The sequence below is a fragment of the Schistocerca piceifrons genome, chromosome 6 (genome assembly GCF_021461385.2).
Source record: "Schistocerca piceifrons isolate TAMUIC-IGC-003096 chromosome 6, iqSchPice1.1, whole genome shotgun sequence".
Taxonomy (NCBI): Eukaryota; Metazoa; Arthropoda; class Insecta; order Orthoptera; family Acrididae; genus Schistocerca; species Schistocerca piceifrons.
Window position 1 is genome coordinate 151,895,748 of NC_060143.1, and position 13,252 is coordinate 151,908,999.

Here is a 13,252-nt window from a genome sequence, read left to right on the forward strand (position 1 = left end):
TTCGTTGCAGACGCTCAACTGACCTCTTTATAACCAACATACGACCATTACTCGCACCGAGACAGAAACAGCTTTCATCAGAAAACAACAGATCCCCACCCTGCACTCCAGTGAGCTCTCGCTTAACACCATTGAAATCGCAAATGGCGGTGGTTTGATGTCAGTGGACTGCACGCTACAGGACGTCTGGCTCGGAGCTGTCCTTGAAGTAACAGATTTTTAACATCTAATTGTCTCACTGTGGTGCCAGCTGCTGCTCAGGTTGCTGCTGCAGATGCAGTACGATGCGCCAGAGCCATGCGGCGGACACAATTGTCTTCCCTCTCGATAGTGTCACATGGCCGGCGGCGTCCGGCCTTCTTGCGACCGTATGTTTTCGTGAACCACCGCTGCCAGCAGTCAAATGCAGTGGCTACATTCCTACCAAGTCTTCCTGCAAAATCGCAGAAGTAACATGCAGCTCGTCGTAGCCCTATTACACGATCTTGTTTAGACTCAGTGAGGTGTTGATAATGGTGTCTTCTCGGCTAATATCAACTCACCATGTCCTGTCTGGAAGGTAACTAACGCGCAAGGCCATTGCAGCGTGTATTTAAAGCTAACCTAATTTGCGTCCTCATAGTGGCTCTACTAGCGCCACTCTTATGCGACTGGCGTGAAAAATGAATAGACATCTTATTTTAGATGTAGAAACACGCATACCAACTTTCGTTTATGTCGCACAATTTATTCTTGGTGTTGCGATTTATTTCCGTCAGTGTACGTTGCAAATAAGTTTTCTTTCAGTATCTAGAGTAAAAATGTTTGCGAAAACAGTACGTTCTTTGCCTTTAGAATGACCCTCATATATGTGATTTTGTAAAACAGAGATGGTGACAATAAGTTACGGTATCATATTTCAGCACACCCTCACCGGGCACTCGGGCAAGGTGATGGCTGCGAAGTTCCTGGGCGAGCCCACCAAGGTGGTCACGGGCAGCCACGACCGGACGCTCAAGATCTGGGACCTGCGCAGCAAGGCCTGTGAGTACCACTGTTATTACTACTGCTGCGCGTCTTATCGCGACGGGCGCAAAACTTTTCTCTTCCCACTGGCAGGCGAAAGCTGGCCGCCAGGTGATTAGTTGTCGTGTCCGCGCCGCCTGTGAAATGTTTCCCCGGCACCGGAAGAACGTGAAAATTCCTGGGAATGGCTTTTTCCTGCAGATATTTACCAGCACCTGTTTGGCGGAGCTCTGTTCGTTAAGCAGCTCGTAAAGTTCCAGGGCCTAGGAATCTTCCTCCCATTAGACCTGGACGACATTCGGATCGTAAATTCTGCGTGAGATGATGAAAACTTCGTTAGCAGCTTTAGTAACCAGTCTTTTTTATTTTTGTTTCGAATATTTGTGAGCAACAAATCCTTCCTCCCATTATTAAGTTGGTGATAAAAGGGTTTTTCAGATGATTGCGTTCTGATAAGTGGAAACAACAACTGCCTGATTGTTTATGAGATGTCAGTACAGAAGACCGTAGAGGAATAGGCGAGAAAAAGCCTTGGCAGCGAGGAGATTCAGCGCTCGTTTCAAAATATCCACCCAGGATGCCGCCGTCGTAAAATATTTCTTACTTCAGATAGTTCGTGAGCTATGTCGTTTGCTGCTGTTGGATAAAAATAAAATCAACAGTCGGCTCGTTGTAGGAGTCGGTAAAGTTATTTTTAAGAATCCGTTTTTACATGTAAATGCACAGCCACACACAATGCTTCGTATTCCGTTGAAAACCAGAATCTTTAGCTGCATGGACGGGAGCGGCATCGTCAGTCTTTAATTACATCATTGTGCCAATTAGGAACGGTATTTGCCAAAGACGGTAGATCATTAGAAACGAAGCACAATCTCGGATTCGACAAGGATGAAGCAAAAAATTGCCCGTGTCTTTTTCAAAGCAGCCCTCCCTGTCTTACCCCCGTGGTGTATCTGTGTTTGGCGTCAATAAAAAATTAAGTCTGAGTCCCCCTTCAATACAGCACATGCACCTCGCAAATCAAATTTCAGGATTTAATGAAAATAATCGGATGAATTGGATGGCCGTAGTTGATTCCGGGTCACTGTTTCCGAAGTTCACTTGTGTTGTCAGGCTTTGTAACTGTTTGCAACCCGAATACTAACAAATCAAATGCAACATTATTTTATAAACAGTTGATAGATCTCCCTAGTCACCGTTGCCAATCTACAATTCGTTCGCATTCACAAAAATTAAAAGTCTCGTAGGTCTGCGTGCTCCAGCACACCACAAGCTCACTGTCAAGTGACTCCAGACGTCTATACGAAAGTATTTAAAGGCACCCCTCTACCCAGCAGTTTAAAGTATGTGTTGTTACAAAGAATGAAGAAGTTTACTAAAGGATGGTCTTTTTTTCATTTACATTAAAGTTAGCTCAAAAGAGTTTTTCAGTTGATACATTAAATTTATGTGAACGTATATACCCTCAAACCTGTCTGCCTACTTAGCAAAATATAGTAAGTGAAGATTTTATGAAATTAGGACCCTGAGAACTCATCTTCAAGGAATTTGTGCTAATTGATTTTGCGGGTTTATTACCATTTCCAAAGCTATGGAGGATTTAATATTCTGATTTATGTTTTAGGTATGGTAATTCAGATGATACGTTAGGATTGCAATTGTATATGTGTAAATCATGGTATTTTGTCCTGCAGCATATGGCGAATAAATGTTAGCTCCCAAATATTCATTTAATTACATGCGGATGTTACCCAATAGATTCCTTTCGTCATATGTGATACAATTTTGACGTTAGCCAAATGTATCGGTTCCCAGTGAGACGTATTACGCTGCTCGTGATTTAAGTCACTATCGATCCTCAGTTTATGGTAGCAAAATACAGTGTCTTCCGAAGTTATTCGGTCACATTAATACAGGAGGTAGAGAACATCAAAATAAATGTGTTTCGATGAGGAACATATAGTCACTGAGGTCATCTTGTAATGTTAGGGCACATATTCTTTGTGGTGCTGACTTTAAGTTCTTGTGCATGCGTCACTGGTTGGAAATGCATAGTGACGTTCAAATGTCCACAGTTCGCGTGTTTGGGCACATGTGAATCAACGAAGTACTCGACCTCGTGCACATCAACAGCGATTCGGTGTTAATTTATGGACGGGCATTCTCGGTGATTTGTTGATTGGACCATTTAGTTCCTCCATTCCGCCTCAACGGACGGTGATATCGCACCTTCGTAGAACGTGTATTGTCAGAACTGCCGGGGGATGTATCTCTGAGTGTTAAGTCAAGAAGGTACTTCCAGCACGATGGAGCGCCAGTCAATTTTAGCATTGCTTTGAGGGATCATCTGAGAGCAACCTTCGTGAATCGATGGATCGGCTGAGGTGTCCTTGTGGTCTGGCCACCCGGGTCGCTTGACTTCAGGTATCTGGTTTTCTTCCTCTAGGGGCATATGAAACAGCTGGTGTATGAAACCATGGTGGAAACAGAAGAAGACCTCGTCGCTGTCGCCCCTTGTGCTATTGCGGACATGCCAGGTATCTTCTAATGGACACGACAGCAATAGACCGACGATGTAGTGCTTGCATATAGGCCAGTGATCTCGCATTCGAGCAGTTCCTGTGAGTGGCACTGCTGAAAAGAGCATGCTATAGTGCCTTCTGTGTACATTGTCCGTAGCGTCAGAAATTGCCGTCGGGGACCACATGTACCATAATTAAATATATTTGTTTTGATTTTCTCTACCTCTTGTATTAATTTGAGCGAATAGTTTCGGAATATCTGAATAGGATAATGAATTAAACTGGTTTCAACATTCGAAATATGGATTTCTTTCGGGAATCCTAAACTACAATTTCGGAAGGATTGCATTGTTTCGTTGGAATCAGCAACCAATCAGTAATATTGCACTTTTGTGTCACGTATAAAAATGGAAATTACGTGACATAAATTTTTCATTAGGTTCGGAGAGTTTGTTGTCAGATGTCGCCATCAACTTGGCTTCGACAATCTATTATGAAAATTTATCACACTCCACGTAAGCGATTTGGAGTAACTAGGGAAAAACCAAAAATGGAATGACAACACGGGGGATTTCAATCCCCCTCCTTCCACATGCGAATGCTGTGTTACCTAACTCGGAAGGCATCTGAGCACGAAAGAGAGTGATTCCAGCGGATGTCAGTTTCAGTTACATTCTACCTGCCACAACTCAGTTGTACACTGGAGGTAAGGTGAAGCAGTCTGAAGTGTTGCTGACCATAGTCCCATAGAAAGTGGTATACGTGTGCCTTCGTCCAACATTTGAAATTACTTAGCTTGCCAGTGCAGCGGAGCCTAGGATTTAGCGTGCACTCCGAACCACGTTGTCCAACAAAAATCACGTTTTATACAGAGGTTTGAACCCGGACCTTCGGATTTGTAAATTGACTCTTACACACTTTGTCATCTAATTTATCTGCAAGACTAGCTGTACGCCCAAATTTTGCAACGGAAGTTCAGGAAAGGTCTTTACATACCGTCACATTTTAGGATTCCATATATCAGTCGCTAAAAACGGAACACTTATTGGACCACTCTCTCAATAAACTCGCTTTTCTTAGACAATAAGTCAAATATAAATCAAACGTTCCGAAAAAAGCAAAGTATTTTCATTAAGCTTTTAATGCGCAAGCAAAATCAGTAAATCCGTACGGCTGTACCAAATAAATACAATGTGAGTTTGTGTTCGTGAAGATAAGACCGCGTCGCTTAATTCTGTCACACGTCACTAGAAAAATAAAAATAGCGCCATCTGTCGGTTCTTCGGTTTACTACAAAACTAATCTGTTGTTTATTTGCTGTACTACGAAACTAACAGCGCCATCTATTACTTCCTTGGTGTACTACGCTGTCACTAAGGTAAACATCCGAACTACTAAGCTTAGCAAATTCGTAAAACTTTAAATTACCATTTTTTTCTGGATCGATTTCGATGAAATTCGGCCGATATGCTGCTCCAAGTTACGCTCAAGTTACCTGTGAAAACATCATGAAAATTCGTCCATTTTGGAGAGTAGCTTGTTCAGACAAATAGACAGACACGACGGTCTTTTTTATTATTAATATAGAACAGGTAGTATCCGTGACAATCACAGTGGTCCACTCCTGATGCAATGCAACATAAAAGGACAGACCTCCCGTCTCATTGTCTGATAGGTTCAAACCCTTTCTTCTTTAAGACTGAGTACATCCCATAATCAGTCAAGACCAGATTATAGTCGAGCAAAAATGCAAGATTATTATTTGTCCTACCTCTTTATTCCACTATTCCGTCCAAACTGAATATTTTAAATTTTGATGCGGAACAGATATCATAAATGATAGTTGCTCGTCAGTATGTTGATCACTGTGATTGATATTAAAATGGTTCAAATGGCTCTGAGCACTATGGGACTCAACTGCTGAGGTCATCAGTCCCCTAGAACTTAGAACTAGTTAAACCTAACTAACCTAAGGACATCACAAACATCCATGCCCGAGGCAGGATTCGAACCTGCGACCGTAGCGGTCTTGCGGTTCCAGACTGCAGCGCCTTTAACCGCACGGCCACTTCGGCCGGCCTGTGATTGATATTACTAAGGGAGAGCGCTGTGCTGCTGCCGGAATGACTTTAAAGACAAATTGACATTGCAGATGTAATAGAAAATTTTCTGCAAATTAAGTAGCCTTGAGAATATATCGGCACTTCTCTCTTGCTTGTATTAAGTGGGTCGTAATCAGTAGTTCGGTAAATTTTAAACTAGTTTCGACGTGGTATTTAGATCCTTCGTATTTTGCCAATTAAATGCTTTTCATCACCATTCGTATAATCACTTTCATTTTTCTCTGCATCTCACCTGTGGCTGTTATGTTTGCATTTGACAAGGACAGAGATTCCCTTGATCGCCACGTTGTATGTGAAATGTAGATTTATGGTGCGATCTTGCCATTCAGTATTCGTTCCACAGATGTTTAATCTTACTATCTCCAAGGGATATTAATCTGAATTCCACTCTCATACTAATTTTTAGTTGTAATACTAGAATTCATAAAATGGAGAACTTTAGATTACCTTGCAACATCCGTATATCCCGATGGGTTAAATCGCTTTATCCGAACAAAGGACAATTGGTTTCGAATTACAGCGGATACCGGATGGGGAAATGTACTTCTGCAGCGGAAAATACGTGCGCTTACGACTACATAAAAACTAGCGGAAAATTTCCCTGCTAGGCTCAAAAAAATCAATCACCACGATCTAAACAATCAAATTTCCTCTTAAATGTTGACGGTGATACCATAATTTTGCTATAATAACTGAGACTCCAAATGTACGACCACGAGAATTCAAACGCATCGCGGCATAATAAAGCTTACCTTCGCAAAACTATTAAAATATCCTCTTTCCGAAGCACAACTGAAATAGCATTGCACATGAAATGATAATTCAACGTCAGAATGATGCATGCTAAACCACAACGAAATCAGTTCAGAAATAAAAACATAATCTCTCTCTCTGTTCCACTAGTACTAGTTAGCAATGTTCACTAGCAGCTGGAGTAGCAATAACGTCGTGCTAGGTTCTAAGACTCTCCCTGGAGTCGTGCTGGGGTCGTAAGATCTCACTGCGCTACCGCCCGTCCGTACGCTCGGCGTGATCTGAGGGTAGTCTGAGGATAATGTGAAGGTAATCTAAGGTGGAACTTCGTTTGTGTGTGTGGGCGTGTGTGTGTGTGTGTGTGTGTGTGTGTGTGTGTGTGTGTGTGTGTGTGTGTGTGTGGGCGGGTGGGTGAGTATGTGGATGAGTTTGTCTGTGTGGTTCTTGCAGAAGTGTTGCCAATGAGTGGCTGGACTTCCTGGTTTTTTATGTGATAGGGCAATTTGCTCTTTATTGACCCTTAATAAGGGCTGCGGGCTTCATAGAGACCTTAAGCCCTCTTGGCGTTGGTGCTGACTTTCTTAGATTGTTTTCGGTGGGGTACCTGGATAATGGCCTGAGGTACCACCCGAATGCGATGCCATCTTTCTGGGACGACTGAGCGCATGTAGTCCAAATGGCGACATGCAGGTCGAGGAGTGTCGATTTTGTTTATCTGTTCCCGTGTGGATACTTCGATGGGTTCGCGGAGAGTCTCGATGGAGAGTTCATGATGTAAATCTCTACCCACCTGGAGACTCTTACGATCATCCTCAAATCCTCGTTTTTCAAGGTATGAGTAAGCCTGAGGCCTGATTTGTAGATGGTACCCAAAGAGGAGCATCCATATAGGATGGTTCGCATGAGGAGTCGAAATTCTCGAATGTGGCGGCTTATAAAGACGCGTCGACCAATTACAGTTGCAGGCAGTGAAGTGATGCGAATTGGGTGTCCTCTGTTGACCTCTGTAGCCGCACGTGGGCGGCATGTTGCGAATCCTCTTTATCTGCGGTTCGTACCGGCTGATTTAAATGTTTCTTCTGGGGAGTAAAAAGGGGAGCGCGACGCGTCATCTTCGGTCGACGAAGACACTTTCGGTACCGCAAATTAAATGTATAATGAGTTAATCCTGGTATATGAGCCTACTGTAGTAAGTGAAAGAAAGATTAGGCAAATGTGACAAAAGTGGTTGAACATTATTGTCTAAATGAACAGCGGAATGATAGGCTCAGTACCCAGATCGATGAAATCCTCTAACTTGTGGACTGAAAACTGTTATTTGATCAACAGTAGGTGTTTCAGCTAATGGTGTTACTCATGTTGGACGCTTCACTATTTATAAGAACAGCGTGGGAAAGCTTGGAGATCGAAGGAGCGTACCGAAAACGCTTTCCGCCCAACGCGGAAAGCAGAGAATGTCATTCGGACCAGCCTTTTGGGGTCGCCCTCGATGAGTTGGCCATGATATGTTTTCCCGTGTTGTAACGGTTGGTGATAGCTTATTCCAACACAGAGTCAAAGCAGCATTTAATAAGTAATAAAATGAAACACTTGCAGCCGTCATTTTCATATTATTTATTATGTTGCAACAGTTTCGGTGAATCAAAACACCATGTTCAGGCCTTTAGTGACGCTGAAGGGATGTACTGCAATCGTACACATGATCCTATCAGTGTCCAACATCTGTGAACTAGCTGTAGGATAGTGTAATAGCGATGTTGTTCTGTAACTAACATCATCACGTAAGTGAACGTCCTAAGTCCCATAAACCATCAATCAAAGGATGAACACATAAAAACATTCAATGCAGTGGAACCGTTCAACTTCACCAAAACCAAAAATATGTAAGCATTCAGTGGTGTCGAGAAACGATGGGCCCAGTTTTTTGGGACAAAGCCGGCGTTCTTTTGATTGATCTCGCGATACGTGGTTGCAGATGATTTGTACTGCGAAATGCTCACCGAACCGAGACGTTCCATCCAAAATCGACGACGCGGGGAACTGTCGTCCAGAGTAGTCCTCCTCCACGACATCAGTGATCCACACACCGCTACCCGTACCAGGGATAAGACGCAGCATTTCGGTTGGGTACTTCTCAACCAGCTACACCATGGTTCCGACCTTTCACCCACCGACTGTTACTTCTACCCCTTGGAACAGTGACTTTGTGGACAACAATTTGAAATTGACAACAAAGTTCAATTCGCTGCCGAAGACCTCTGCGGATTGTTTGAAGAAACTAGTAATACTTAACGAAAAATGGTTGGAAGTAAATGGAGATTCCTCGTAAAAGTCAAGTAGGTTCTAAGTAAACTAAAATTGCCAATAAAAGCTTTTTCTAACGATTATGTTTATTTTTACTTTTCGAGTATGCTTCGTACAAAATCGGAAAACAAATAGAAAGAAACTGCCAGAAAAGTTACTGACAAACAAATAAATTTAGAATACCTTTTATTTTAGTACTTAAGGTCTTAAGTATGTACTTGAACCGTTGAGTTAATGGACAAGAAGGTTAATTTTTTAACAGGTGCAAACTACATCAGACAGTTAAGTGACTCGGTTTGATTACAGTTTTACGAGTTTTTCATTAACCCAACCACACTCCAGTTGTAATATGCAATAATTACAGAACAATATAGCATGTAGTAATGACATCTCGATAATGACAGACGCTAGCTACGGTAGTTTATTAGATCATCACAACGATGTTAGTGCTGCGCAAGCACCACACTCGCTGGGACTGCCGACTGCGTGCTAACGGGTCTCGCAAATTGTCGAGTTTTATTACCGTTGCGTCGAGCGATGGACGTCTTCATCAGTCCACCGACTTTCCGCGTACTTCTCTGTGGCTCCGCGCACGCGATGTACGGTAATTCTGCCAGGTAGTCATGCCAGATAGCAATGGTTCGCTGCTGCAACGAACATGACGTACGATGCGAGTCTAACTGAATGAGGAATATGTAATACCAGCGCGTCTTGCACCCGATGGCGGGCGCCACGTGTCACCAGTCTGTTTCCAGTCCAAACCAACGACGGATGAGAGCTGGAATGGGTATCTCTCGAGCAAATGAATGTTAATGTGTGAAATGTTTCGATAACACTCTCTCTATTCTTCCAGTTCTCACAGGGGAAACTCCCCATCGCAGCTCCCCAGATTTAGTGGTGGGATGGGCCAGTCGATAGCCCGTCAAGCATGAAAACAGGAAGAAGGTGTACTGAACTGTGGGAAAAAATGGAAACAGTGAATGGTCCAAGCTAAACAAGTGCGATATTGAGCATTAATTAATAACTGCGCCGTTGTGTTTCATTGGTCACGGTGTTGGACTGAGAAGTGGACGACCCTTGTTCAAAAGTGACTCGTGTCATGTATTTTTATTTTTTCACAGTATTATGTACTGTCCGTCCGCTCATTGATTTGTTTGTTCTCTTTCTGTAGTCTTGGCAGTTGTCATACCTTACATAGGTTATAGAATATGAGTCATATGGTAAGAAAAGGTTACTCTCGCAAGTAAACGTAATGAACAGTGAGGGCAGGCGAAATACCACACACACGTCCCACAGAAATGAAAACAACAAATAAACGGGTGTGAACAATGTTACAAGACAGTCAAAAATTCCTAAAATGAACGCAACTCCAAAAACGTTAAAAACATACGAGGGTGAGTCAAATGAAAATCATAAATTTGTAAAAACAAATCAAAATTTCGCGCCGTTATCCTGTAAGTTGGTAGGCGTGCTACAAACAGCGTGCAGAATGGCCTGTAGGTGGCAGCATAGTGCAGATGCACACATACCGTCGCAGTATCAGTCCCACTTGCGACTTGCACCAGGAAAGAACAGCGTTCTGTTATTCGGTTTTTGCGTAGTGAAGTTGTGAAACCTATTGAAATTCATCGACGAATGAAGGTTCAGTACGGTGATGCATGTTTGTCACAGCAGCAAGTCTACGAATGGAGCAGGAAGTTCGCAAATGGTGTGACTTCAGTGTAAGATGCTCCTCGTCCAGGTCAGGCACAACGAGTTGTGGCTCCACAGAACATTGCAGCAGTTGAAGCCATAGCGAAGGAAAACGGACGAGTGACACTGAATGACATTGCAGCATATTTACAGATTATTCATGGGTCAGCACACGACAATGTGCATGATGTGCTCCAGTCTCACAAAGTGTCTGCAAGATGGGTGCCACGGCAGCTGACTCTTGAAATAAGAGAACGACGTGGTGATGCTTGTGAAGAACTTCTTCAGAGCTTTGAACGAGAAGGTGATGGCTTCCTTGCAAGAATCGTTACTGGGAACGAAACCTGGGTTAACTTCCACCAACCGGAAACGAAGAGAGCGAGCAAGGAATGGCGCCATTCCTCATCACCAAAACCAAAGAAGTGTCGAACAGAGCCATCAGCAGGGAAGGTTACACTGACTCTCTTTTGGGACGAAAGAGGCGTCATTTTGGAGCATTACATTTCTAGAGGGACCACTGTCACCAGTGCATCATACACAGATCTAAAAAAATCATCTGCGGCCTGCAATCAAATCAAAGCGACGTGGATTGCTGTCAGCAGGTGTCCTTTTGCAACATGACAATGCAAGGCCCCACACTGCCCGTACAACAATTGCAACAATCACAGACCTGCATTTTGAGTGTCTTCCTCATCCACCATACTCACCAGACCTTGCCCCAAGTGATTTCCTTATGTTTGGAACACTCAAAGACGCAATGGGAGGAAAGAAGTTCCGTTCTGATGAAGAGGTACGCCACGTGGTGCACGAGTGGTTGCGCGGACTACCAAAAGAATTATTTTCTAAAGGAATTTATGCACATTGTAAGCGCTGGAGGACTTGCATTGAGCGTGGGGGAGATTATGTTGAAAAGTGATACAGTTTTGTACCACTTCTGCACAATAAATAATATTTTAAAAAATATTTAAGGTTTTCATTTGACTCACCCTCGTATGTTTTGACACAGCACAGAGAAACTGTGTGACTGTGAAACTATTGCGTTCATTTGTTGCAGCTTATGGCTCATGTGACAAACTGTTATGTTGTCATAATTATCTTGAGAGTGATCACATTCACATTCATACGAACACCTAAATCGGGAAAGCAGGCATATCGCACTTACTTAACAGGTGTGCAAAGTAGGTGCGTCGGTAAGAGATTCCTATGAGGTGACATACTTACTGTAACTAATGCCGTGTATGACACACCAGACATGTCTTCCGGAAAAGGATTCGGTTGACTTGTCGCCTTGTGTCGTTTGTGGTTCCCATTCGAGACCCATTTCCTTTCGGCTGCTAATAGAGTAGTTGTGCAGAATGAACTGAGATTATAGGCCCCTTCCTTACCAAACGGACGTTACACCACGACACAGGCGGAAATTTGCATACAGTAAACAGCGAGGGAAAAAAAATATGGCACGAGGGAGGTTTGAACCCGGCTCTCCTGCTAGGAAGTCCAACAGCTTGACCTCTTAACCACAACGCCTTTGCTCTCTCGGTCTCCTATATACTGAACTTCTTGTTCTTGGACCGTTCGCTGTTTCTGTTTTGCTTTTTACACAGTTCAGTACGCCTTCTTGCTATTTTCACGCTTATTTAGAGAATATCTGCTATGCATTTTGCATTCGTCATTAAACAACTTCATTATCATTTATTGTTCTTTAATACTGTTACTACACTAACTGATCAATAGTATCCGAATCCGTCTACGTCATTGCGAAATTGAGCGCTAGATGTCGTGAGAAGCGACGGGGAATATTGTCTTGTCAATGGAGAAGCAGTAACAGCTGATTTGCTCGTTGGGGAGAGGTCAGTGACTAGTCATTGTCTCTCGCCTGAGTAATAAATCCATGAGGAACATTTCACAGTCCTTCTAAAGCGGCCCAAGTCGACCTCTGGAAATGTAATTGTGAACTGGAAAAGGGAAGCAACCACCGCAGCTGAACAAAGACCAGGCAGAACTCGTGTACTGCCGGACAGGGAACGTCGATCAATGCCGAAGATGGTTGTACAAAATCGCGTGGAACCAGCGGAAGGAATAAATCGCGAGTCCGAAAGTACTACCAGCAGCCCAGTTAGCACAATGACTGTGCGCAGTGAGTTAAAAACAACGGGATGCAGAGACTGAGCAGCCACACATTTCTATAGACAGTGATGAGCGACACTTGAGGTGCTGTGAACCGCGACGCTACTGGACAGTAGATAACTGCGAACGAATGATTTCGAGTAATGGATCGCTCTATACTCCGTGGCAATCCAGTGGAGCGGTTTGGGTTTGCTGAATACCTGGAGAACGTTACCTGCCATGAAGTGTAGTGCAAACAGGAGGACGTGGTGTAAAGGGCGCGGATTTTTATGTGATTAGAGTGTGATCTCCTTATTGAGCTTAAGCAAACGCTAAATTCAGAAGGATATGAACACATTTCGTAGCATGATGTACTGATTGCATTGAGGAATAGTTCGGGAAAGGTGGTCTATAATGCATACTGTCGTAATGCAGCATTTGTGAGACACTGTTTTATGGGGAGTAACATTCTTCATATTTTCACTGCGCAAAGATTATTCCATAAAATTTCGAACGTGCAGCCGCATACATAAATCAAAAAAAGTTTTGCATCACCTCGGTTCCGGAACCTGTACAGAAAATTGCAATAGAGATCAACATAAACATCATTTCCGCCCCTTTTATTTCTCATGAAAACCACACATTGCATGTTGTACCACCTTACAGCGAGATCTTCAGAGGTGGTGGTCCAGATAGCTGTACACACCGGTACCTCTAATACGTCTTCTGCATTGATGCATGCCTTTATTC

The 13,252-nt window shown here is 43.3% G+C and overlaps 1 protein-coding gene across 1 annotated transcript in view; it reads left to right on the forward strand.

Moving 5' to 3' along the window:
• The first annotated feature begins 905 nt into the window (after positions 1–905).
• The window catches only part of LOC124802711 (autophagy-related protein 16-1-like), a 125,550-nt gene continuing 113,203 nt past the window's right edge, over positions 906–13,252 (forward strand). The window contains exon 1 of the mRNA XM_047263674.1: positions 906–1,023. Coding sequence (XP_047119630.1) covers positions 933–1,023 — 91 coding nt within the window. The 5' untranslated portion in view covers positions 906–932. The remainder of the gene's footprint in view (positions 1,024–13,252) is intronic.